Raw genomic sequence first — 23,424 nt, 5'->3', positions numbered from 1 at the left:
AAGGAATGTTTTATTTAGCATTTCAGGCAGCCAAGAGAGAGACGTGTTAAGGAAAACACAAGTCCTGTTCTTCACACCCACCTGAAGACAGAAGCTACTTCTTGGGCACCATTTGATACTTGTGAAAGCTACTGTAGAAATTATGCTTAGATCAAAGCTTTCCTTAAGACAAAGAAAAGACAGTTACAGCCTCTACAGTATGAACATGCAAGCATCAGAAGCCAGAGTCTGGAGGACACCTTTAACTTGCGTGCCCAAGCAAGATTTGCTAGTGAACTAAAGCCACCATGTGACTGCATTAGGAAGGTAGATGTTGGGGAATGAGGCATTCCTCTTGCAAGGCCACCTAAGGGCAAGGGCAGGTTTATCTCCTACATTTTTAAGCTGTGTTTGGTTTTTTGTGTTTTAGGTGTGCAACAGCTGCATTTTCCCATGGAATAAGTTTATTAAAACTCTAACTGGGCAAGAAAACCCAGTGTCCCCCGAAACCGGAGGAATATCTTCTAGGCTTGCTGTTCAGCTTAACTAAGATCAGCTCCTGATGTGCTTCAGCCGGGAACTTACCCAAAGCAAACATATGAAAGGAGGTAGTACTAGGTTTGGTAGTAGTAGTTCAGGAGTGATGGATTGGTATTAAAGGAGAAATACACAGACGTATCTTATTGTTCTTTTTATAAGTAGAAAAATGAAGCATTTAATTACTTGTAAGCAGACGCTAATAAAGTTCCTGTAGAACCACTCTTGCCAGAGCAAATGTATCAAACCATTAAATCCTTTCCTGCACTAGCAAAAACGTACACAGCATCTTTTGTTTGTAGGAAAAACAGTTTTTAAGAGACACCAGTTTTGAAGTCACACAGTCACACAGTCATTTCTTTCCTCTCTAGTGCCTTGGATACCACTGCTTTTCCAATTCTTCTTCTAGAGAAAGACTAGACTGCTCTTCTAGGGGAGAGCTCAATTTGGTTTTTTGGAGAGCCTTCCCCACAGACCTGGCAAAAGTACAACCCAGTAATGATACAGCAGGTAGTTCTCTTCAAAGCCTGACTAAGGTGTTAGACAGGATTATAGGATTAAAAAGCTCCTAAAAAGTAAAGACCCACTTTTAGAAGATGACCAATATTTTTTTATTTCAAGGATAGTCACGCAGCAGTGAAAATGTACAATGCTTTCGTGAGTCTCTGAGTTAATACATCCAGAGATGCACAGAAGGTTGATCAGTTCCCTGGACACCCACTCAAAGAATCCACAAACATTTTTGGTACAAGCAAATTCTCTATTAAGTTAATTAGCTTTACGTATTAAAAAGTTCAGATTAAGAAAAGGACGTTGCTTTGACATTGCTCTGCAGGCAGTCACCACTCATGAAATGATTTTCAGTTCAGGCTTGGACTCTTCCAGGGCTCTCAGTTCATCATCCACTTCAGAACTCCAGAAAATGTCGTACAAACTATATTCAAACAAAAAGGCAAGCTGGTTTAGTGAGCATCCTCTCGTTAAGGAAAGACACATGAATCATCAGACTGGGAAAATCATGTAACAGGAAGGGTCCTGTCTAGGTTGGAGAGTCTAGCCCAACAGCCACAAATATGCCTTACAACACAGCATCTTATTCTTCTCTCCCCAGCCCACCACCCCTTTGCTCTAGTGCCGTATGGACTAAAGCAGATCAACACACTGTGGACACATCACTTGGAAGGGACAAGGAGTGTTTTGCAACATGCAGATGGTCACCAGTTGCCATCAGGTGCAATTTCCAGAGAGCCAGTGCTTGCAGGCCCCTCCCCTCAGCCTCTCAGCTTGTTGGAGCTCACCACCTCCCCAAGGGAATGCAAGGAGGACCAGAAACATCTCTCACATTAACTGCTGTACATTGCAGCTGGGATTCCTCAAGGCTTCACAGATCTTCCTGATGCCTTCATCATCCAGAGAGTTGTAGCTCAGGTCCAGCTCGGTAAGGCACTGCTTGGTAATCATGATGGTGGCAAGGGTTGCACAGCAGGCTGCTGTGAGATCGCAGTTACCCAGCCTACAGGGAGAGGATGGACAGGCCAGTGAAGTAAGTGATGGCTTGAGAGACCAGCCCACTAGCACGCACCTGAGCAGCAGGTGCAGATATCCCTAGCACGGACCAGAGATCCCCATTATGGTGGCATCAGCAGGGGCTGGTCTGTGGTCTTCCCCCAGAGACAGCTGTCCCTGTAGCAACTGCAGAACAGCTAAAAGTCTTCCCTGAAGCTTAACAGCATGTGGCTACAGGGGAAGAAGGAATCCCAAGATGAGATTTCCAACTTCAATATCACAGATAATATTCTCTTTGGTTTAAACTCATAAGTCATCTCTAAAGTTTATTCCTTGAAACTTGCAATCATTTGTCTATAAAAGGGCAATCAAGGCCTCTCAGCTGAGAGGCAAGTAGCTTTAACTAGTCAGCAAACATAGCTTTCTGGGCAGAGACTTCAAGTCTTCACAGAAAGGGTCATTGGGCACTGGAACAGGCTACCCAGGGAGGTGGTTGATTCACCTTCCCTGGAGGTGTTTAAGGCACAGGAGGACGAGGTGCTAAGGGGCCTGGTTTAGTGTTTGATAGGAATGGTTGGACTCGATGATCCGGTGGGTCTCTTCCAACCTGGTTATTCTATGATTCTATGATTCTTACTGATGTCTCCCACAACTCATCTGCTCAAGTTGATCACTGCAACTCTCAGATACTGGAGCACAGCTCCAGCTTCTGTCAAACAGTATGGAGGAGACAAGCACCACGCCCCAAGCATCACACAGGCCACAGCCACACCAGTCCAGAGCTTGTTGTCCACCTGGGAAGGGAACAGGCAGGTGGGGAGCGAGTCCCACCACAGGGCTGGAGGTGATGCTCCATCTAGCCTCCTGCTCTACTGGTGAAGCTGGACCAGCACTTGCACTGTAGAAAGCAGGAGGCAACTGGTGAATACAGGTAGGTTTTGCACCGCAGCTAGCAGGTATGGGAGTTAACACATCAGACCAGGACCAGCTCTTCCACCACCTGTGTCCCACCTGAGAAAGACCCTGTGTGTGAGCTCAGAGAAGGGCACGGGAAGCTCTACAGTGAGCTTCTTGCAAAACAAAGCAAAATCCATCCAACCTCCCCACACTCTACTTTAGATCCTGAAGGTACACTCTACCATGAATTTTCAGTTCCGCACCTGGGAGAGTGGCTGTGGATGGCTATGAATGAATCATTGCATGGGTCACAGCCTGTACTTGCAAGAGACCACAAGTGACAGGATTCATGGAAGCACTTGTGGCTTCTATCTGCTTGCTAGTGGACTAGTTAAACATCAGTTTGTGGAGTGAATTGTTTCATGTGAGCAAAATAATACCATGTTACCATATAATGCTATCTTCCCCTCTCTACACCTCATTCTCAGAAGGGTAACAAAGAAAGAGATGGGATGACTTCTGAGGTTATATCTTACCATAGGGACTGGATGTTGCAGTTGGGGTGCAGCAGCCCTTCACACATGAGTTCAACACCTGCATCTCCCAACTTGTTCTCACCAATGTGCAGTACTTTCAAATGCTTGTTCACACTGAGAGCAGAGCTGATGGCCTTGCAGCAAGCAGTTGTGAGCCCACACTCCCTAATCCTGCAAGGCAAAAGTGACATGAGATGAGAGGACATGAGATAGGGGATGTAGACAGTATCACACACTGTTCACTTTTTGCATTTGCTTCACAGGAGCCTGGACAGAGCAATCAAAAGTATTCTCACGATCACCATACTCCTCTCAACCCTCTGTCTGCTCCATCCTTTCTAAGCAGCACTTCTCCCATTCTTTATATTTGGGATGTCTGTCTCAGAGCATGTACCTAGGAAAGGCACTTGCCCATAAAGCATAGGAATGATTTGAGACGAAGCGCGCTGTTCTCACAGTAACTCTCAGCTCCATTGTGCACTCCTGAGGCACCTCATCAACTCCCAGGCCACCAGAGCAGAGAAAGAATCCACTTGGGGCAGAAGCTGAACTTGTAATGTAAGAAGTGCTGCTTGTTCAAGTACTATGTGAAAGAAAGAAATTGTCCTTTCTTGGCCACGTGAGAACAGACCATTCCGTCCTAAAGCATTACACTGTCAGCATACAGGATGCTGTGAACAGTTTATGTCACTAGAACCTTCTCTTGGCATGAGAGAGATGGATACAGCGGAGAACTTGCAATAGCCGATCACCGTGCTCATTTTGCTATTAGATGAGGCCCTTCAAACTTCAAAAGACATTTGTTGTACAATGAAATATATTAGAGAAGCTCTGCAAGCGATGCTTGGTCTTCTATTGTTTATAACAGGGTAACTATGGGGCAGATCTTCAAATTGTATCCAAGTTTAGAAATATAAATCCCTTTAGCTCTGTAAATCTACATCCTTTAGGTAATAACTAGCATGAGTTGTTCATGGAACCATTGGAGCTGAAGATCTAACTGGTAGGCATTACTTCACTGACATCTTTCTTTAATGAGGTCTCCAAAGAAGGCAGTGGGTATGTGAAACTTGACAGCAGCTCACCACAGCTCCTGGAGCTTAGATTTGGGATCCTTGAGCGCCTGACACAGCATTTCCATCCCCAAGTCTCTCAGGTTATTGTCTATCAGACTGATCTCTGTGAGTGTCTCTTTTGTGCGGATGAGTCTGGAGAGATCTTTACAGCTAGCACCTGTGAGATCACAGTCCCATAACCTGTAGGGATGAATAAAACATTATTTCCCCCCAAGAACGGCTTAGATTAGAAAACAAGAGTCTTATTTTAGTATTCTGAATTTCTGTTTACATCATCTGATTTTCTTCTGTCCTTTCCAAAACCCATTCATGCATCACACTACACAGCTTGCTCCTTACTTTACATCTGTTGCACCAAAAGCTGTTTGTAACAAAAAAAAGACACAGGAACATGCAATTCTAGTACTCAGAACCTGACAGGAAGCCAAGACAATATCATCACAAATTTCCATTCACCTTCTCCCCAGAATTAGATCAAAACAATTTCAGTGCAGTCCTGTTCATTCATGGTTTCCTCCACCCAGTTGTGAGAAGTAACTAATTTGCAGTAGAGATATTCTTCACTAGGGGGCGTAACTGAGAAACCTTCCACTTAAGGGCACAAAGTAGATAAATCCCTCTTACAGGGTCCAAGCCAAGAACCTCTGCCTACCCTTACCATAGCTTCTGAATTTTGCAGTTAGGATGCATCAGTCCTTGGCACAGCAGAGCCAGACCAGAGTCCCCGATCTTGTTATCCCCCACGGAGAGGTCTACGAGTGATGACTTGTTACTGAGAACAGCGCTAATCTCCCGACAGCTATCGCTGGTTATGCCACAGTTCTCCAGGCTGCAGGAAAAAACACAGTTGCTGCTCCAGAACAGCTGTGCTAGATACACCCCAAGCCCCCAGTTCAGACTGCAAAGGAGCTATGGTCTGGTTCCTTGTGCAAACCAGAGCAGCTCAGCTGGGCATTGCTACATCCTCAAAGGCTCAAAGAAGATACAGCCTAGACAGGCTTTGGGTAAGACAACATACTCCTCCTGCACTCCACAAGGCTGCCCCATCCATGTACATCCACTAACGCAAGGATGATTTTTGCTAAACTCCCCCTTAATATCAACTGTCCTTTTTTAGAGGAACTTTTAGCTGTATGACACAGTTAGTGTCTGGCAGATGCCTGCTGAAGCACCAAGGCAAGATAAAATGAATCGTGTTTCTCACCTAAACTGCTTCAGGGGCTTTGCCCCAGATATGAGGCAAAATCCACCATCTCTGTTTTGAAGCAAAAAAAGGGATCTGAATAAATATACTGAGCTGGCTGGTAATTCAGGAGCAAGAACTGGAGCCACCGAAGGCAATTGCTCCTCTGCTCTCAGATCCTGGTAAGCAGTCACGCCTTGTAATCGCAGGTTTAACCTGGGGTGCATGCTCACACTGTACCAAAAGACCTAAGAGTGAGCTCAGAATCACATGCTAAAGGTCAAAAAAACCCAAAACTGAAAGCCCCAGACATTTGCTTGCAGTTTCCAATTACATAAATCTGAGCCAGCAAAATATTTGGCCTAAATTTCAAGCATTCCTGAAATTTTTTCCTGTCTTACGGATGCTATGATTAGTAGCAGGACTAGTTGCAGTTAGAGATGACCAGTTCTTCCTTACTGTAGTAACTCAATGTTGCAGCTTGCCTCCACCAGTCCCCGGCACAGCTGCTTTACAGCTGTATCTCCCAGCGCGTTGTTACTCAGGCTGAGCTCCTTCAGGGTGGGCTTGCTCTGCAAAGCTGCATTGAGTGCTTCCACGATATCAGCTGTGAGTTCGCAATAATCCAGCCTGAGAGAAGAGAAGAAACACAGAGGAAAAACAACTCTCTTCACCACATCCCGCTACCCACAAGACATCAGTTGGGCAAAGTGTGTGTTAGCAAGGACAGAAAACAGGCCAACACGCGTTGAGACCAGGCAATGCATTAGAGATAATTGTAACATTTTTAATAGCATCTCCCTGCTCATTTCAGGGAGCATTACTTCTTAAACTAGACATGAGGGGACCCTAACAAGATTAATTACCCACCCCATTTTTACACTAGTACTCCATTAAACCAATGCACAGTCTGCCTTGGAACACATAACTGAGCTTTCCCCTGGGTGTAAGAGAGGTCCTGCAGTCAACAGCCACCACTGCCATAAGGGTTAAACAAAGCCTATGGGAACAGACACCTAAATAGACACTCTTACAAACCCATGAGACCAACCAGCATGAATATGCATGAAACAATTTCAGATAAGTGGAAGATATCCACATCTGGCAACAAAACTCCTGTTTATCTCAAAAGAAAGGCAAGCATGATTTGCCTGATGACCAAAAAGGCCCAGTGACTACTTACTGCAACTTCTGCAGCTTACAGTTGGGGTTCATCATCCCTTGACACAGCACCTTCACTCCAGCAGTTCCCAGTTTGTTATCACCTACATGCAGCTCTGTGAGGGATGGCTGTGCGCTGAGGACAGAGTGGAGAGTCTCACAGCAGGCACTGGTCAAATTGCAGTTTTGCAGCCTGAAAGAAAGAAGCAACTGAGGTGAGGGAAGGCTTGTCTCAGAGAGGTACATCTGCTAAGTTTTGAAAGGACACCTTGACACTGACAGTGCATAACTCTATAAAGTGTTATGTTCAGGTTAATACTACAGTATTATACCTGTAGCACAAAGAGTAGCCCCCATGCTTCCTTCAGCGTAATCGCTCATATAGCACCTCTAGCAGAAGGATTCACCCTATATTAGGCAGCACCATAACTGTTTTATAGAAGTGTTTCAATTATCATGAGGCTTATCCCAGAGATAAAGCAATGACATCCTATGATTTCTTGCCTCCTCTGGAAATGTGATCCAGAGTAGCTAGAAGTAAATCTCTCATCCAACTTGGATTAAATTCCTGGATATCATTTACAAGTTTAATGGTATACTACAAGAAGGATCTATGAAGTGGATCCTTCAGCACTCAGGCCGGAAGAAGTAGTGCAGGAACTACCCTGGTATTGCTATGGGGAGTTTAGAGTTATTGCACAAGACTTTCTGGCAACAGAGAGGTGTTGTGCATGGTATTCCTAAGTTTGAGTTGGGTTTGTTTGCTTTTTTATTGCCTAAGGCATTTTATCAGAACAGAACCACAAAAACATACAGTTACCTTTCCACAGAACTGAAATAGACTAATCCAGGCTGTTACTTGAGTATGTAAAGAAGTCTGAAGCTTAGGACAAACTATCAGAAAAATTACTTGTGTTAGCCTTCCAGTATAGAGGATCACAGTTATTCCTTGAAGGCTCATGACAGAGTTGCAGTTTGATTAGCTTCATAGTACCCCACAACATAGCCCTCCCCACATTTCCCCATAACATCCTTCTCAATAAATTGGAGAGATACGGATTTGATGGGTGGACAGTTCAGTGGATAAGAAACTGGTTGGAGTGTCATATTCAAAGAGTAGTGGTCAACGGCTCGATGTCCCGATGGAGTTCCGTGACAAGTGGTGTCTGTCAGGGGTCTGTACTAGAACCAGTGCTGTTTAATATCTTCATCAATGATACAGACAGACAGATTGAGTGCACCCCCAGCAAGTTTGCACATGACACCAAGCTGAGTGCTGCAGTTGCCACACCGGAAGGATGGGTTGTAATCCAGAGGGACATGGACAGGCTGGAGAAGTCGGGCTGTAAGAACCTTATGAGGTTCACTAAGGCCAAGTACAAGGCCCTACACCTGTGTCAGGGCAATCCCAGATATCAATACAGGATGGGGGATGATATGATTGAGAGAAGCCCTGCAGAGAATGACTTGGGGTGCTGGTTGACGAGAAGCTCGACGTGAGCGGGCAGCATGCGCTCGCAGCCCACAAGGGCAACTGTGTCCTGGGCTGCATCAAAAGAAGCACGGCCAGCCGATCGAGGGAGGTGATTCTGCCCCTCTATTCCTCTCTTGTGAGACCTCACCTGGACGACTGTGTCCAGTTCTGGAATCCTCAACGTAAGAAGGACATGGAACTGTTGGAACAGGTCCAGAGGAGGGCTACAAAGATGATTAGAGGGCTGGAGCACCTCCCATAACACGACAGGCTGAGTGAGTTGGGCTTGCTCAGCTGGAGAACAGAAGGCTCCGAGGAGATCTTATAGCAACCTTCCAATACCTGAAGGGGGCCTACAAGAAAGCTGGGGAGGGACTGTTTACAAAAGCTTGTAGTGATAGGACTAGGGGCAATAGGTATAAACTGGAGAGAGGCAGATTTAGACTAGACATAAGGAAGAATTTCTTCATCATGAGAGTGGTGAGGCACTGGAACAGGTTGCCCAGGGAAGTTGTGTATTCCCCATCCCTGGAGGTGTTCAGCGCCAGGCTGGATGGGGCCTTGGGCAGCCTGATCTAGTGGGAGGTGTCCCTGCTTATGGTAGGGGGTTGGAATTAAATGATCTTGAAGGTCCCTTCCAACCCAAACTATTCTATGACAGTCAACTTTCCCTTTATTTGTCACTCTCATTGCATGGGGCACAGAAACTTTGAAGCCAGACTATCTGATCTAAAAGGCAAATTATTTTTATAAGGTAGTGTGAGAAAGATCCTAGACCCACCTCAGGAGCCAGAGGACTCCAGTACCCCACAGAAGAGATGCTGGAGAGAGAAGGCAGCACCTCTTTGAGAGTCAGTAAGGACCACGGGCAGCAGCCGCTGGCTCTCACTAAAGCTTATGCACCATTGTTGCTGAGTAAAGCCCTCTAATGCTATAATATAATAATGGTGCTGTCCTGAACCAAGCTGGCCCTGTCCAATTGAAAAGACAAGGCCTGAGGCAGAGTCGATCTGGTAGAGCGCAGGACAACTGACAGCTCTTGAAACACCAGGGCTCATAAGAACACCTAGAGTAAGGAGTGAGCAAACCAGACCAGACACTAAACACTGTGCTTACAATTGGCAGAAAAGCCCTCTGAAAAATGCTTCTATGAAAATGTCAGGTATGTGCTAGTGGCAGGGCGGGGCCCTCTGTGGTCATCTTTTTGTCTAAACAGATAATCTAGCTCCCTAGGCCAGGGGAAGATCTGCTACCTCTCCTAAAGAAAGCCTCCAGAAAGCCTTCACTTGACTGGGAGAACCCTACCTGTCTTTCCCCCTGTGCTCAAAGACAAAGGAAGACTGATGATCTGGAGTCTTCTAATGAAAATACCATTTAGGTAAAAACTTCTGGGCTTTTCCAACCATCTGAACTAGGTAACTGCTGAGATGCATTGGCATGGCTTTTACTACCAGTACATAGTGTTTTGCTTCATGACTTTACTTGCAGCACACTGCAAGCATGTTAGAGCAAGACAAATCAACGGGGCTTTACCATAACTTCTGTAGGCTGCAGCTTGGCATCAGTAACCCTTTACACAGGTATTCAATGCCTTCATCTCCCAGTTCATTGTTGTTCAGCTTAAGCTCTGTGAGGGACGGGTTTGTATCGATGATGGAGGAGAGATCCTTACAGTTACTACTGGAGAGATTGCAGTCATCCAGCCTGAAATAGAAGAGGAGAATAAGCACTTTAGTCCTCAGGGCTGCTCTGCTCTTCCTGGCTGGAGCATTCCTCGTGAAAGCAAAGCAGGTGATTTACTCCTCTGCAGTCCCCAAGATGCCTGTGTGTGGCCTGTTAGGTAACACATGGCCCAAGTCAAGACATGCTCTCTCTGCAGGGCTGCAGTACAGGAGGGGCAGGATAGCAATTCCCCAGGCCATGGACCAAATCTGTGCTGTGCAGAAGAGGGCACATGACTCAAGTCATCCTCCCTTGGCAGGGCTTCAGCTGGAGGATGCATCTTCACTTAAACATTGACAGCAACAAGCTACCCGATGTCTGAAGCCAAATCTAACCAGACGCCAGCTTACTGGCTATCAGACCAGACTGGTTCTGCAATGAGACCAGCCAAGCTGGGTCTTCAGCTGGCCCCAGAGGCACTCATCAGCAGTTTAGCCTCACGTAGGTGAGTCATGTCAGTCTGCAGTTTCTCTCGGGCTTGACTCTCAGCACACAAACTCCGAGTTTGCAGTGTAGCAGCAGCTTCTCCCACAGGACATCAGCATTTTTCTAGTTGTTGCTAAATTGATGTGGGCAGTTAAGTTGTAAGGAGAATCAAGGAAAGGATCAGGACCCCAGGAAAGGCAGGGAGGTTTACAGGGAGGCAGAAGAGATACGGGACAAAAGGAAGGTGTCATGAGGAACCCTACAGCTCCAGGCCCAGTACACCCAGGACTGCCAAAAGTTGCCTGATAATTTCTCCTTCGATAATATGATGAAAACTGAGACTCTACGAGGCTTCTCCTTCCCCTTCTCTGGCAAGAAGATTTGGGATAGTGTTTAACACCAGTTAACAATCCCTGCCTCAGCTGCTCTCATCAACCATGTCTTAAGCAGCCCAGCCTCTGCCCAGGAAACAACCATCCCACTGCCTTCTGCCACCCAAGACAGACCTTGGGAAGTCAAGGTCAGGTCCATGAAGCTTGCCTGCAAAAAGCTCCTTCACAAAAGCAAGTCACCCTCAACCTGCCTGACCTCCTACAAGCCACTGCTGGCTTGATGCAGACCATCTTCTCCAGCCCAAGTATGACAATGCCAGCGTGTGGGGTATGAATTCCCAACCAGAAGAGGGGAAAGAGTGCAGAAGCAACTCTTCTGAAGCCTATCCTATAACTGATGCTTCAGGAGACAGTTCCCTCACACTGGTTTGCTCAACACACAAGGCAGGTACTTCTGAAGGCCAAGTGAAGAATTAAAAGCTGATGGCAGGTGGCTTGTGCGTGACTATTAAGTAACAGTTATTTGACTGCATCTGACCTGCAGCCCAGAGAGCATATAACCTAGTGAGCACAGAGAGGTCTTCCCTCCCTAGAAACACAGAAAGAATTACCAAACCAGTAGTCAAATGTTTAGATAACCACATTACCTAGCTGAGTTCTATGGCATGACATAGAACAAAGGCAGCATTAATTCATACCAAAAGATGCTAATCGGCAGCTGAAAAAACTTTACAAGAGGGTGTTTTTTTCCCCCTCCTTTAAACTGACTTTCTAGATGAAAATAGGTAGAGATATTCCTGTCACTGTGCAATTTCTAGGTGAACAGTTTTGCAGCTGAAAAACACAGGAAAGAAATGCAACAGTTCTTACTTAGAAGAGGTGATACACAACTAGTTACTACCTGATGACTTTGCAGGATTTCATTGTGGACAGCAGTTCAGCCCATCTAGATGGGCTCATCTCCTCACACTGGACATCAAGTTCCATTTTAACAGTGGAGATAAGACCTGAAAAATAAATTAAAAAAAAAAAACCAAACAAAACATGAACTTTTTTCTTTTCACTGACTGAGAAGCAATAATCCTCTTCAACCCCCTCAGCTCTCAGCCAAGAGTTACACCGTGCAAAAAGTATAGATTGTGTTTTTCCAACACGGCCTGCAGCAAACACCAGTAAAAGCCAGCAGCGTTGAAGTGGTTTTATCTGGGACTTAGCAAGGCCCTCCTCCCAGAGGCAAAAAGCACATGGATCCTGGAAAGACATGGCAACAGCTTGTTATGTGAAGGCTGCTTGTGTGAGAGTAAGATGCCCCCCTTCCATCTCCAAGGGAACTTAACCAGAAGGAGCTCTTTTGAGGCAACGGTGCTACTCTTTTAACTATGACACTATTGAGCCACACAGCCAGTGAGTATTACCAGTGCAGCATGTCTGTTGTCCAGCTACACTTAAAATTAGGGCACTTTTGAGAGAATGAGAGTGAATGAGGAAGATGAGCATGAGAACTGTCTGGGCTTACATGAAAAATCCTGCTTGCCAGGCATCTGTATGTCAAAGGTGGAACCTAGGCATATGGGAGAAGCATTCCTCCACAAGTTGATATCCAGGTTTTGAAAGGTCACTCTCTTTGGGCAAGTCCAAGCACAGAGAAGCTGGTAAGCAGGAATTTATTTAGGTCTGCAGTCAAACAGCATTTCTGAACCAATTTAAACACAGCACCTCGCAAAGTAGCTCAGGATAAATCACACAAAAAATATGCCAACGCAAATAGCTGAGTTCTAGGCTGAGTTTAGAATGGACAGAATTAAAGGCAGTGCTCCAGTAGATGACAAAATGCAGTCTTGGGGTTCTGGCTTTGCTAGCATGACTCAGACTACAGCGTATTTGTAAAAAAAAATAAATATCTCTTGAGTTATCACATTGGAATGTAAAAAATACAAAGTCCCACCAGGCATTAGTGACTGTTCATCCCTGTCTGCCCCATCTCAGTCACCTCCTGCTACCATAAAATCAAGCATATCCCAAACCAGCCTTTTCACAGAGGAGAGCTCGGTATCAGACCACACATCAGAATCACCAGGTTGGAAGAGACCCATCTGATCATCGAGTCCAACCATTCCTATCAAACACTAAACCATTCCCCTCAGCGCCTCGTCCACCCGTGCCTTAAACACCTCCAGGGAAGGTGACTCAACCACCTCCCTGGGCAGCCTCTGCCAGTGCCCAATGACCCTTTTTTTTTCTGATGTCCAGCCTGAACCTCCCCTGGCGGAGCTCGAGGCCATTCCCTCCCGCCCTGTCCCCTGTCACTTGGGAGAAGAGGCCAGCTCCCTCCCCTCCACACCCTCCTTTCAGGCAGTCGTAAAGAGCAATGAGGTCTCCCCTCAGCCTCCTCAGGTTCCACCCACCGCAAACGCCCCATCCCTGCGGGGAGAGGACCCGCCGCAGCGCGCAGGCCGCCGTCCCCGCCCCGCGCCTCCCGGGGCTCGGGCCGCGCCGGGTCAGACCCCAGCGGGAACCGGCGCGAAAGAAACCAATCACATAAGTCGGCGAACGCCTCCCGGGTTCGCTCTATTTTCCCCGTTTCGCCTCCTTCGGCTCAAACCGCCGCCACCCCTCCCGGAGCCCTGCACCCTCCTGGCGGCTGCGGAGGATCCCGTTTCGGGTTCCGCGTCCCCGGGAACCGGCTGGCTCCGAGCCCCCCCGCTGACTGCCTGACAGCCGCCCCGCGAGGCGCCGCCGCCCCCGCCTCCCCCCGCCGCCCGCTCCCTCCGCTCCTACCGCCGCTCCGCCCGCCGCGCTCGCGCAGCCGCGCGGCCCGCGAGGAGGAGCCGGCCCGGGGCGGGAGCTGCTCCTTCTTCCCACTTCCTCTCCCTTTTCTCCTCTGTTGTTCCCGTTTTCTTCTTCCTCTCCCTTTTTCCTCCCCTTTTCCCTCCCTTTTCGCTCTCTCTCCCTTTTTTCCTACACTCTCTGCCACGTCTCCCTTCTCCTCCCCCTTTCCATTCTCTTCCCACCTTCTCACCTTTCACTTTCTTCCTTTTTTCCTGACTTCTCCCTGCTTCCCTCTCCCCCCTTTTTTCCTCTCTTCTTTCCCGTTCCCTTCTTCATCCATTCCCTCCACGTCGTCTTGCTTCCATCATTTCCCTGTGCTTTTCTCACTTCCCTTTTTCCTCTTTTCCCCTTCTCACCTTCCCCTTAATTCTTTTTTTCCTGTGCTTTCCCCACTTCCCTCTTTTTCCTCCATTCTTTTCCCTTCTTTCCCATTTTTTCCCTCCTCCACTCCCTTCTTCCCTCTTTTTCTTCCCTTCCTCCACTCTTTCTACCTTCCTTCTCTCTTTTTTCCTGTGCTCTTCTCATTTCCCTTGTCTCTCCCTTTCCTCCTTCTCCCTTCTTTCCCCTTCCCTCTTTTGTTCTGTTTTCACCCCTCTACCCTCCTTTTCTCCCCCTTCCCTTCTCTTTCTCTGTTTCTTCCCTCTTCTTAATCTTCTCCCCCACTTTCCTCTTTCGATTCTCTTTTTCCTCCCCTTTCCCTTTCCCCCCCTTCCCCTGTTGCCCCTTTTCCCCATCAATCCCTGTCTCCCCCCAGCCCAGGAGCACTGGGATACGAAGGAAACAAGACAGGAGAGGGGGAAATCCCTGTAGTGAGGGGATGCACAAGAGATGGGAGGATTACATGTTAGATGGGAAGATGTCCCATCTGGGCTGAGAGGGTAACCTTGGCCCCATGCTTGGACCCAGAGCACAATGGGGATAAATGCAAGTTACCCAGTGGAGAGGCAACAAGGGGGATCTTGGCCAGGGGGGACAGGATGCCCCTTGCACTTCCCCTGGGAAGCTAGAGCTGAGAATTGTTTGAACTGGGAACAACAACAAAAAGTCTCTCTGACTTCCAGCTTGCAAGGCAGCTGTGTCTAGGGGCCAGCCTGGAGGGCCTGGGATGTGCCTTCTCTCCATCACCAGTTCTATCCATGCTGCATCTTATTCTGTCTCTCTCATTAGCACAATACGCTAATGAGAAGAGCTTCCCCTCACTGGCACAAAGGCCGCTCCTCTAAGCTGTTTGAAGTGGAGCCATGAGAGCGATGGAGGATGGGTGCAGTCTGAGTTTTGCTGCTCTGATAGCTGTTGCCCTCCCTGTTGCCATCCCCATGCCCCTGCACCCACCTGACCCCGGTGATCAGCAGCTTGCCCACACATCCATCCTTCATCCCGAGCAAGGGTGCCAGCGCCTGGCTGGGGCTGGGAGGTATTTGTCATCACTCGGCTTGCTTCCTCCTCCAGCTGCCAGCTGCTCCCTGTCTCCCTATTGTTTCCTAGTACTTTAAGTCCCAGCAAAAGCTCATTCAGGCTTTCACAAGACGGAGCAAAGAAAAGTTTTGAAGTGCTGAGAGCTTTTTTGGTGACTTACTGAGTCATCTCCCTTCCTCGCCCCCAAAATCTTAACATCTCCCACAGTTTCTTTTTCCTACAAACACCCCATCCCCATTCCCACAGTACACACAATTGTTCAGTTAAGCAGAATCAGCCATTCTTTACAAAGCAGCCTCTGTGACACGCTGCTTTAAAATCACTACATGCTCCCCCCTGGTAAGCAGAAGGGAAAGTTTGAGGAGTTTAAGAGCCCATTTTTGCTGCTGATACGTACCTCGATCTTCTCGGCGCTCTGCGGGAGCAACGAGGGCAGAGCTGACGCCTTCCTGCTGCCGTTACCATGCAACATCTGCTGTTGTACACATCGTGTCTGCTAGAGGGAGAAAAGCAGTTTTGGGTTGTGGTGACTTTTTTCTTCCCAGGGCAGCTCTTCAGCGGCTGTACGCAGTACACAATCAAACCTAGCTTAGTGATGATGCAAACATCCCACAAAACCTGATAGTGATAGAGGCAGCTTTAGCTTCTTACCCCGATCATGTAGCCACTTGCCAGGGTTTAGCCCTGAGCAAGGGAGTAGTTGTCATTGACGGATCCATCCAAAAATCAGGCCACCACGGTGCTAAAGCATGGATAGAGATGCAAGAGTTTGCAAATACTTCACAAGGAGTTGCATCAGGGAGTGATGCTGAGCACATTACTGCCTCCCTGCCCCCTCTCCTAGGGGTTAATTCCCCTGGAAGGGGCTGGTGCATGGGCAGCCCCCTGGTCACATGCAAGCTGGATGCCTACACAGCCTAGCTCGTTCCCCTGCCCGTGCCACCCTAACACTGCCTCTCTGCAGCAAGCAGGGTCTCTGGTCCTACACCTCCTCCCAAATTCCCACTGGCTCTTCCCCTCCCCAAGGATTACCCTGCCATTACTCAAGCTTCATCACGTGCTAACTTCAGGTTGAAATAACCTGCTCTCTCCTCCTACCCTCAGTGGTATGAAGATTAATCACAGAATCATAGAATCCCTATGTTGGAAAAGACCTTTGAGATCATCAGGTCCAACCATATCTGCCCATTACTAAATCATGTCCCTAAGCACTTAATCTACTCATCTTTTAAATACCTCCAGGAATAGTGACTCAATAAAGAAGTTCTTCCCAATGTCCAGTCTGAACCTCCCCTGGTGCAGCTTGAGGCCATTTCCTGTTGTCCTGTCACTTATCGCTTGGGCAGAGACCAACACCCACCTCTCTACAGCCTCCTAGGTAGTTGTAGGCAGTGATAAGGCCTCCCCTCAACCTCCTCTTCTCTAGGCTAAACAATCCCAGTTCCCTCAGCCGCTCCTTGTAAAACTTGGTCCAGTCCCTTCACCAGCTTCATTGCCCTTCTCCGGACATGCTGCAGGACCTCAATGTCCTCTTTGTAGTGAGGGGCCCAAAACTGAGCACAGGATTCAAGGTGCAGCCTCACCAATGCTGAGTACAGGAGCAGAATCACTTTCCTGATCCTGCTGGCCATGCTGTTTCCGATACAAGCCAAGATGCTGTTGGCCTTCTTGGCCACCTGGGCACATTGCTGACTGATACTCAGCCAGCTGTCTACAAACACTGCCAGGTCCTTCTACACCAGGTAGCTTTCCAGCCATTCTTCCTCAAACCTATAGTGCTGCACAGGGTTGTTGTGTCCCAGGCGCAGGACTCTACACTTGGCTTTGTTAAACCTCATTCTGATGGTCCCAGCCCATCGATCCAGGCTGCTCAGATTCCTTTGCAGAGCCTCCCTACACTCTAGCAGATTGACACTTCCTCCCGGCTTAGTGTCATCTGCGAACTTATTAAGTGTACACTCAGTGCCCTCATCCAGATCATTGATAAAGATATTGAACAGAACTGGATCCAGCACTGAGCCCTGGGGGACACCACTTGTGACCAGCCTCCAACTGGATTTAACTCTATTTGCCATCACTCTTTGGGCCCAGCCATTCAGACATTTTTTAACCCAGCAGAGGATACACCTGTCCAGGCCAGTGGTAGCCAGTTTCTCAAGTAGAATACTGTGAGAAACGGTGTCAAAGACTTTACTGAAGTCCAAACACACCACATCCACAGCCTTTCCCTTATCCAGTAAGTGGGTCACCTTGTCATAGAAGGGGAGCAGGTTAGTTTGGCAGGACCTGCCTTTCATAAACCGATGCTGATCACCCGGTTGTCTTACATGTGCTGTGTGATAGCACTCAAGATGACCTGTTCCATGGTCTTCCCTGGCACTGAGGTCAGACTGACAGGCCTGTAGTTCCCCAGATCCTCCCTCCAACCGTTCTTGTAAATGGGCGTAACATCTGCCAGCCTTCCGTCAAGTGGAACTTCACCAGTCAGCCAGAACTGCCGGTAAAGGGTGGAAAGGCGTTTGGTGAGCACTTCTGCCAGCTCCCTTAAGACTCTCTGGTGGATCCCATCTGGCCCCATAGACTTGTGAATGTCTAATTGGCTGAGAAGGTCTTAAATCATTTCCTCATGGATCATGGGAGATTTGTTCTGCTCCCCCTCCTTGTCTTCTGGCTCATGAGACTGAGTACTCAGAGAATATCTTACCTTATTAAAGACTGAGGCAAAGAGGTATTAAGTACATCAGCCTTATCCTCTTCCTTTTTCACTAATATCCCCTATGTATCCAGTAAAGAATGGAGATTCTCCTTGGTCTTCCTTTTGTTGTTGATATATTTGTAGAAAGATTTTTTATTATCTTTCACAGAATTGGACAATATAAGTTTTAGTTGGGCTTTAGCCCTGCTGATATTCTCTCTGCATACTCACTTCATCCTTGTAGTCCTCCCAAGATGCCTGCCTCTTCTTCCAAAGCTCACATACTTTCCTCTTTTTCCTGACATCTGCCCAGATCTTTCTGCTCAGCCAAGCTGCTTTTCTCCCCTGCTGGCTCATTTTTCAGCACACAGGGACAGCCTGCTCTTGCGCCTCCAGGATTTCGTTCTTAAAGGGCATCCCGCCCTCTCAGGCTCCTTTGGACTTAAGGACTGTCTCCCACAGAACTTTATCAACCAGCCTTCTGACCAGTTCAAAGTCCAAGGTGGCAGTTCTGTTGACACCCCTCCTTACTTCTCCTAGTATTGAGAATTCTATCATCTCGTAATTGCTGTGCCCCAGGCGTTCTCCAACCATCACATCTCCCACAAGGCCTCCTCTCTTTACAAAGAGCAGGTCCAGCAGGGCACCTTCTCTAGTCATCTCGCTCACCAGTTGTGTCAAGAAGTTGTCTTCCACACTCCAGGAACCTCCTAGACTCATTCCTCTCAGCCATGTTATACTTCCAGCAGATATCTGACAAGTTGAAGTCCACCCCAAGGACAAGGGCTAGTGATCGTGAGACTTCTCCCAGTTGCTTGTAGAATAACTTGTCAGCCTCTAGTGTCTCATTAGACTGCAAATGAACTGGAGGCAAAGGCCAGCTCTGTTTTTCTCTCCCATGGCTGTTGATGCTGGCAGGGGACGTGGCTACACAGGCTGGGGAGCACAGCTTTTGTTGTACCCCTGGGGAAGCACCTTATCCTTCTTCCAAAAAAGATGGGGAACAGCCACCAGAAGAGCTCAAGAATCTAAAATTCGCCTTCCTTAGTACCCAGAAAAGAGTTGAATGCCAGAGGGTACACCTCTTCCCCATTCCCTCCCAGGAAAGACAGGGTCATCCACATGACAGTCTTGCTAGAACAAGACTCCTTGCTTGTGCTCCTACATATTACCTGAAATCTGCTGAACCCCAGCCAAGAGCTTGGGGATGGTAAAAGCTTCTGGCTTCAGTGGTTGCCAGGACACTCTCCCTGGCACATGGATGCATAGAGTGCTGCTGTCAGTGAAGGATGTCTCCGCTCTTCTTGCTTAACATGATGTTCTCAGGAAGACCACTAGTGTTAGGATATAAGTGAATGCAGGCAAGAAGTCCACCAGATACATTGAAAACCGATGCCTGTCATTCAGCCCGACAACAGTCCTGTCCAGCCACTGCTGGCACCTCACAGCTTTCAGTTCTTGCTCTACCGCCGATGTCAAGAGTCTCTGAAAGACAGAGTCTAATGTTTGGTAGAGGTTTCAGAGTGGTTTATGTCTTGTGGACCTTCTGTATACTTCTTGACACGGACAAAGCACCCACTACACACCGGTCTGTGCTAGTGAAAAACTAGATTTACAAGCCAGGTACCCATGCCAAGGTGTTATCAGCTTCCATCTCCCCCTCATCACTTTGGCTGCCCTCACTGTTGGGACAACGAAAGGCATGTCCTGAAAAATCTATTGCCCTCTTCCCCAGCAAGCACGACCAGGATGACCTGCTCGCTGAGGTATAGACAAGTCCAGAGCATAATGGAAAAAATTAAGAAAGCCAACAGCAAACATTGGTGAGAAATGCATGTGTACATCTTTCCATGGAAAAAATGGAAGACTGCTGGTGTGGAAGGTCTGTCCATTTGGGCATTTGGAAAGACCCAGGTCTGACTCCCTGAGGAGTCCGATGATAACATCTGTTGTGTGCTGCCTTCTTCTTTATCACCATTTCCGCACGTCCTTTTCGAGGTTACTCCCTCCTCCCCTCCTTTGTACCTGGGATGGAGAATGAGGTGGTGTCCCCATGGCCCCTGTCGCTTGTGGACATGGCTAGCAGGAACGCAGTACAGGCAGGTCTTGTGTCTTGGGATCTAGGGAAGCTGAGATGTGCCTCTGCATTTAAGAAAACTTAATTTAAAAAATAAATTTATGCAGATAACCCTAGAGCAAACTTACAAAAGGATACTTAAATTAAGCTCATTAGTGTAAGCTGAAAGCTTTGCCTTATCCCCCGCTAGCAGTTTCCCATTCTGTCCCCTCTGCTCTCACAATGTCACTGTCCATATATTTAATTGCAATTAAAGACAATAAAATTTTCAGGGTAGTGACAGAGCTTTTGCTGACTTGACCATGAGATGCCTACCAGCAAACTTGCTACATAAATTCAACTGTGGCAATCAAAACCATGAGTCGTAAGCATGTACCCAACTTCATTTGTTTTAACACTTACTTGATCCACTGCTGCAAACCATTTGCTCCTTGAGCTTGTGTGTGACTTGAAGTAAGGCTTTGTAGGGGAAGGAAATGCAAAACTTGGGCCATTCCTGAAGAGCCAGCAGGCTGATAAAGCACAGGGAAGCAAAAGCACCTCAGAGCTAGAGTGGAGAAACCGACTTTATGGCTGAGCTGATGCATTGGGAGCCAAAAGAGAAAGGGAGGTCAATAAACAGATGTTGCTAGCATGGGGCTGGGAGCTGCGAGGTGGCTGGGCAAGCTTTGAGCTCCTCAGCAAATAGAGAACAAATGCTCACCCCAACTTGCATGTGTGCATGCACACATATGGATGCCCCATGCTGTGTCAACTCATTGTACATTCCCACAAGAAAGCCATTAAGAAGTAATTTTTTGGCTGTTCTGATGTGGCCGTCTTGTTATTGTAAAACAAAAGCTGGTGTCTCTGTTTCACTCTGGTTTTATTTTTTCAGAGGGTAGGAATCATTATAATGAAACAGTGCTGTGAGTATCTGCGTCATATTTTATCCCTGTGTATTCAGTCTTTCACCATGATCCCAGTGAAAATGGGACCCCAAGAAAATGGGGCTTTCTAGATGTATTCAGCAACCACGACGCTGCATTGATCTGCAGAAAAAAAGTATGGTCAGGGGAATTTTTTGCTCAACTCTGCTTTTCTTCTATATCTTCTTCCTCAACCCGCGGCATTTGTTGCCTGCCAGTCTGCAGAGGGCGATGCCGCATTAGTTTGACCAGATTGAATTTTCTTGAGTTTTCCATCATCCAGAGCTTGCCCATCGCCTCCAAGATATTGCAGGGCTTGAGGGTTGAGACGACGTCAAAGCTAGGGTGGAAAAAGAGAGAACCGGACCACAGACACTAATGGACCCACTGGCTTTCTTTGGGCTATTGGGAATTAATTGGGAATTGTCTTATTTAAATATCTGTGCCACCTATAAAGAAAGCCAGTGGGGTTGGAAGGACTTTAACCTACAGGGGTGAAAGAGCGACATAGACAGGGCTTGAGCCTGGGGTGCAGCATGGCTATAGATGTGCAAAAAGACCATAGCTAAGTAGTGTTGCTGTGCAAAAATCTCTGCACGTGAGATTTATTCAGACAGAAGGAGTTCCCCCAAGACTTTTTTAAAAGGAGACACAGTAACATTAAGGCTTCTTATTATTTCTGAAGATGTGTTTTAATGGATGTTGCAGAAGAAGTTGGGAGGCATTTGCTGATGTTTTCCACCATGCCCCAGGTCCTACTGGGGACCTGATGACTATGCTGGGAAGTTCCCTGGGATTTAAGACTGTTTACTCTGAGCCAGATACCTTCCTTCATCAACCACCTCAGGGCTCCGGCATATGCTCAGCAGAGTGGGGATCCTACCCCAGGCCTATTGTGAAGCTCTGGGGATGGGATATTTTGCAGTTTGATCAGGTGTAGGCTGAGGGCTGAGAGCAACTTTAAAGCTGAATTCCACTCTTTGCCACTGAAATTTGCCAGAATGGTCATTTCCTCATGCATGTAACCAGAAAAAGTGCACAGAATTGTTTTCCACCTTCAGTTTCCAGTTCAGCTTGTGACAGATGGAAATACCAACTGAATGTATTCTTATGGGGCTGGTTTTTTTTGTTTTTCATGACAGACCTTCAGATTTTAAAATTCACTCTCTTTTTCTTCAAAGCATTTGATTATTTCTTGTGGCTTGTCACAGTAGAATAAAAGTAAAATGCAAAGAATTTGAACATTTGCCTCAACTTTGCACTTGGGAAATTCACTGTGCAGAATCTTACCATTTTCTTGACTAAATGGCACATACTTCAATGCATCTTTGAGGTATCTTGAGTCCTTCTCAAATTTACTAAAGGCAAATAAGTGTTTTGGCTATATTGGAAGCTCCCAGGAAAGGGGACCTCTGGGGCTCCTGGATGAGCAGGTGAGGTCTGGAGCTGTTGTGGGGAACACTGGAGAGAGCGGATGCTGCTCCCTGTTGTGGGCCTTGTCCAATATGGAATGAGAAAGCAAGAGGTCCTTTTGCACGGTGGCACATACAGCAGTGTTCTGCTTGCCTTTGCCGCGAGTTAAACAAATGTGTCACAGAATCATAGAATGGTTTGGAATGGACCTTAAAGATCATCCAGTTCCAACCCCCCTGCCATGGGCAGAGACACCCCCACTAGACCCAGCTGCCCACGGCCCCATCCAACCTGGCCTTGAACACCTCCAGGGATGGGGCAGCCACAGCCTCTCTGGGCAACCTGTGCCAGAGCCTCCCCACCTTCATCATGAAGAATTTCCTCCTGTTATCTAGTCTACATCTTCCCCTCTCCAATTTATAGCCATTCCCCCTTGTCCCATTACTACTTGATATTTAGGAATTGTAAAAGGAAATAAAAATTGAAGGAATTTTGTTGAAAAAAAAAAATGCATTGGGGGATCACAAAGACAGAACACTGCAATCCGGCAGCGGAAAAAAAAATCGAAACAGAAAAGCACAATGGAGAATGCGGGCATCGATCCCGCTACCTCTCGCATGCTAAGCGAGCGCTCTACCATTTGAGCTAATTCCCCAGCCCGAGAGCTGTTTTGGCAGAGTTCTGCCTTCTTCTCGAGAGGCGCCGCCCAGCGCCAGCCGTGGCGCGGCGGGTACCGTCCGGGGCTGCCGCTGCGCCTGCGCGGGAGCGCGCTGGCCGGGGGCTCGGCGGCGGCGCGCGCCGGAGGATCCGCGGCGGGGCCGGGAGGTAGCGCGGAGCCCCGCGGTGAGTGGGGGGGGAAGGGGGGCGGGAGAGCGGCTGAGCGCGCCGTGGGGCTGCCGCGGGCACAGGGCCGGGAGCGGCGGCTTGCAGAGGGCCCCGGGGGGCGCGCAGAGCTGCGCGGCGCGGGCGCGGCTGCGGTTCTCCGTGTACCGGGAGCGGCGGCGCGGTGCGGGAGCCTGGAGCACCGCCGGCGGGAACGCGTGAGCTGCGGGGTGCCCGGAGGCTGCCGGGATGGGTCTGCGGGGGGAGCGGGGGCTGCGGGGGAGATGGGGAGCTGCGGGGCCCTCGGGGGCTGCAGGGGGATGGGGGGTTGCGGGGAGAGATGGGGGGTTGCGGGGGAGATGGGGGGCTGCGTGGAGATGGAGGGCTGCGGGGGAGATGGGGAGCCGCGGGGAGATGGGGGGCTGCGGGGGAGAT

The 23,424-nt window shown here is 48.2% G+C and overlaps 1 protein-coding gene and 1 non-coding gene across 6 annotated transcripts; both read right to left on the bottom strand.

Moving 5' to 3' along the window:
• Positions 1 to 1,021: 1,021 nt before the first annotated feature.
• Positions 1,022 to 15,561, bottom strand: RNH1 (ribonuclease/angiogenin inhibitor 1). Of its 5 annotated transcripts, XM_069857828.1 has the most exons (11): positions 15,472 to 15,561; positions 12,346 to 12,478; positions 11,731 to 11,836; positions 9,883 to 10,053; positions 6,898 to 7,068; positions 6,174 to 6,344; positions 5,190 to 5,360; positions 4,541 to 4,711; positions 3,456 to 3,626; positions 1,859 to 2,029; positions 1,022 to 1,450 (listed from the first exon to the last, which is right to left on the bottom strand). In XM_069857828.1, exons 1-11 carry the CDS (start codon positions 15,544 to 15,546, stop codon positions 1,363 to 1,365), a joined length of 1,599 nt encoding a protein of 532 aa, XP_069713929.1. In that variant the 5' UTR covers positions 15,547 to 15,561; the 3' UTR covers positions 1,022 to 1,362. The 5 variants fall into 5 exon arrangements, with proteins under 5 accessions (XP_069713929.1, XP_069713930.1, XP_069713931.1 ...); XM_069857829.1 differs by lacking the exons at positions 12,346 to 12,478; positions 15,472 to 15,561 and adding an exon at positions 12,820 to 12,950 and having other exon boundaries at positions 1,030 to 1,450; XM_069857830.1 differs by lacking the exons at positions 12,346 to 12,478; positions 15,472 to 15,561 and adding an exon at positions 12,789 to 12,811 and having other exon boundaries at positions 1,037 to 1,450.
• A 7,188-nt stretch (positions 15,562 to 22,749) lies between these two features.
• TRNAA-AGC (transfer RNA alanine (anticodon AGC)) lies at positions 22,750 to 22,822 on the bottom strand. The gene has a single exon. It is a non-coding gene; the product is annotated as a tRNA-Ala (tRNA).
• Positions 22,823 to 23,424: the final 602 nt, after the last annotated feature.

Source organism: Phaenicophaeus curvirostris, chromosome 5 (assembly GCF_032191515.1).
Source record: "Phaenicophaeus curvirostris isolate KB17595 chromosome 5, BPBGC_Pcur_1.0, whole genome shotgun sequence".
NCBI lineage: Eukaryota > Metazoa > Chordata > Aves > Cuculiformes > Cuculidae > Phaenicophaeus > Phaenicophaeus curvirostris.
The sequence above is the reverse complement of the archived record's forward strand: the minus strand, read 5'-3'. Positions and strand labels throughout refer to the sequence as shown.

What these genes read in the sequence shown, in the direction of transcription:
- RNH1 (XM_069857828.1), bottom strand. Translation starts at nt 15,546, where the DNA reads ATGTTGCATGGTAACGGCAGCAGGAAGGCGTCAGCTCTGCCCTCGTTG. An exon ending in TGCAGCCTACAGAAGTTATG is followed by an intron (nt 7,069 to 9,882) that starts GTAAAGCCCCGT and finishes TCTTTCTTTCAG; the next exon opens with GCTGCAAAACTGCAATTTGA. An exon ending in TGCAACATCCAGTCCCTATG is followed by an intron (nt 2,030 to 3,455) that starts GTAAGATATAAC and finishes CTCTCCCTGTAG; the next exon opens with GCTGGGTAACTGCGATCTCA.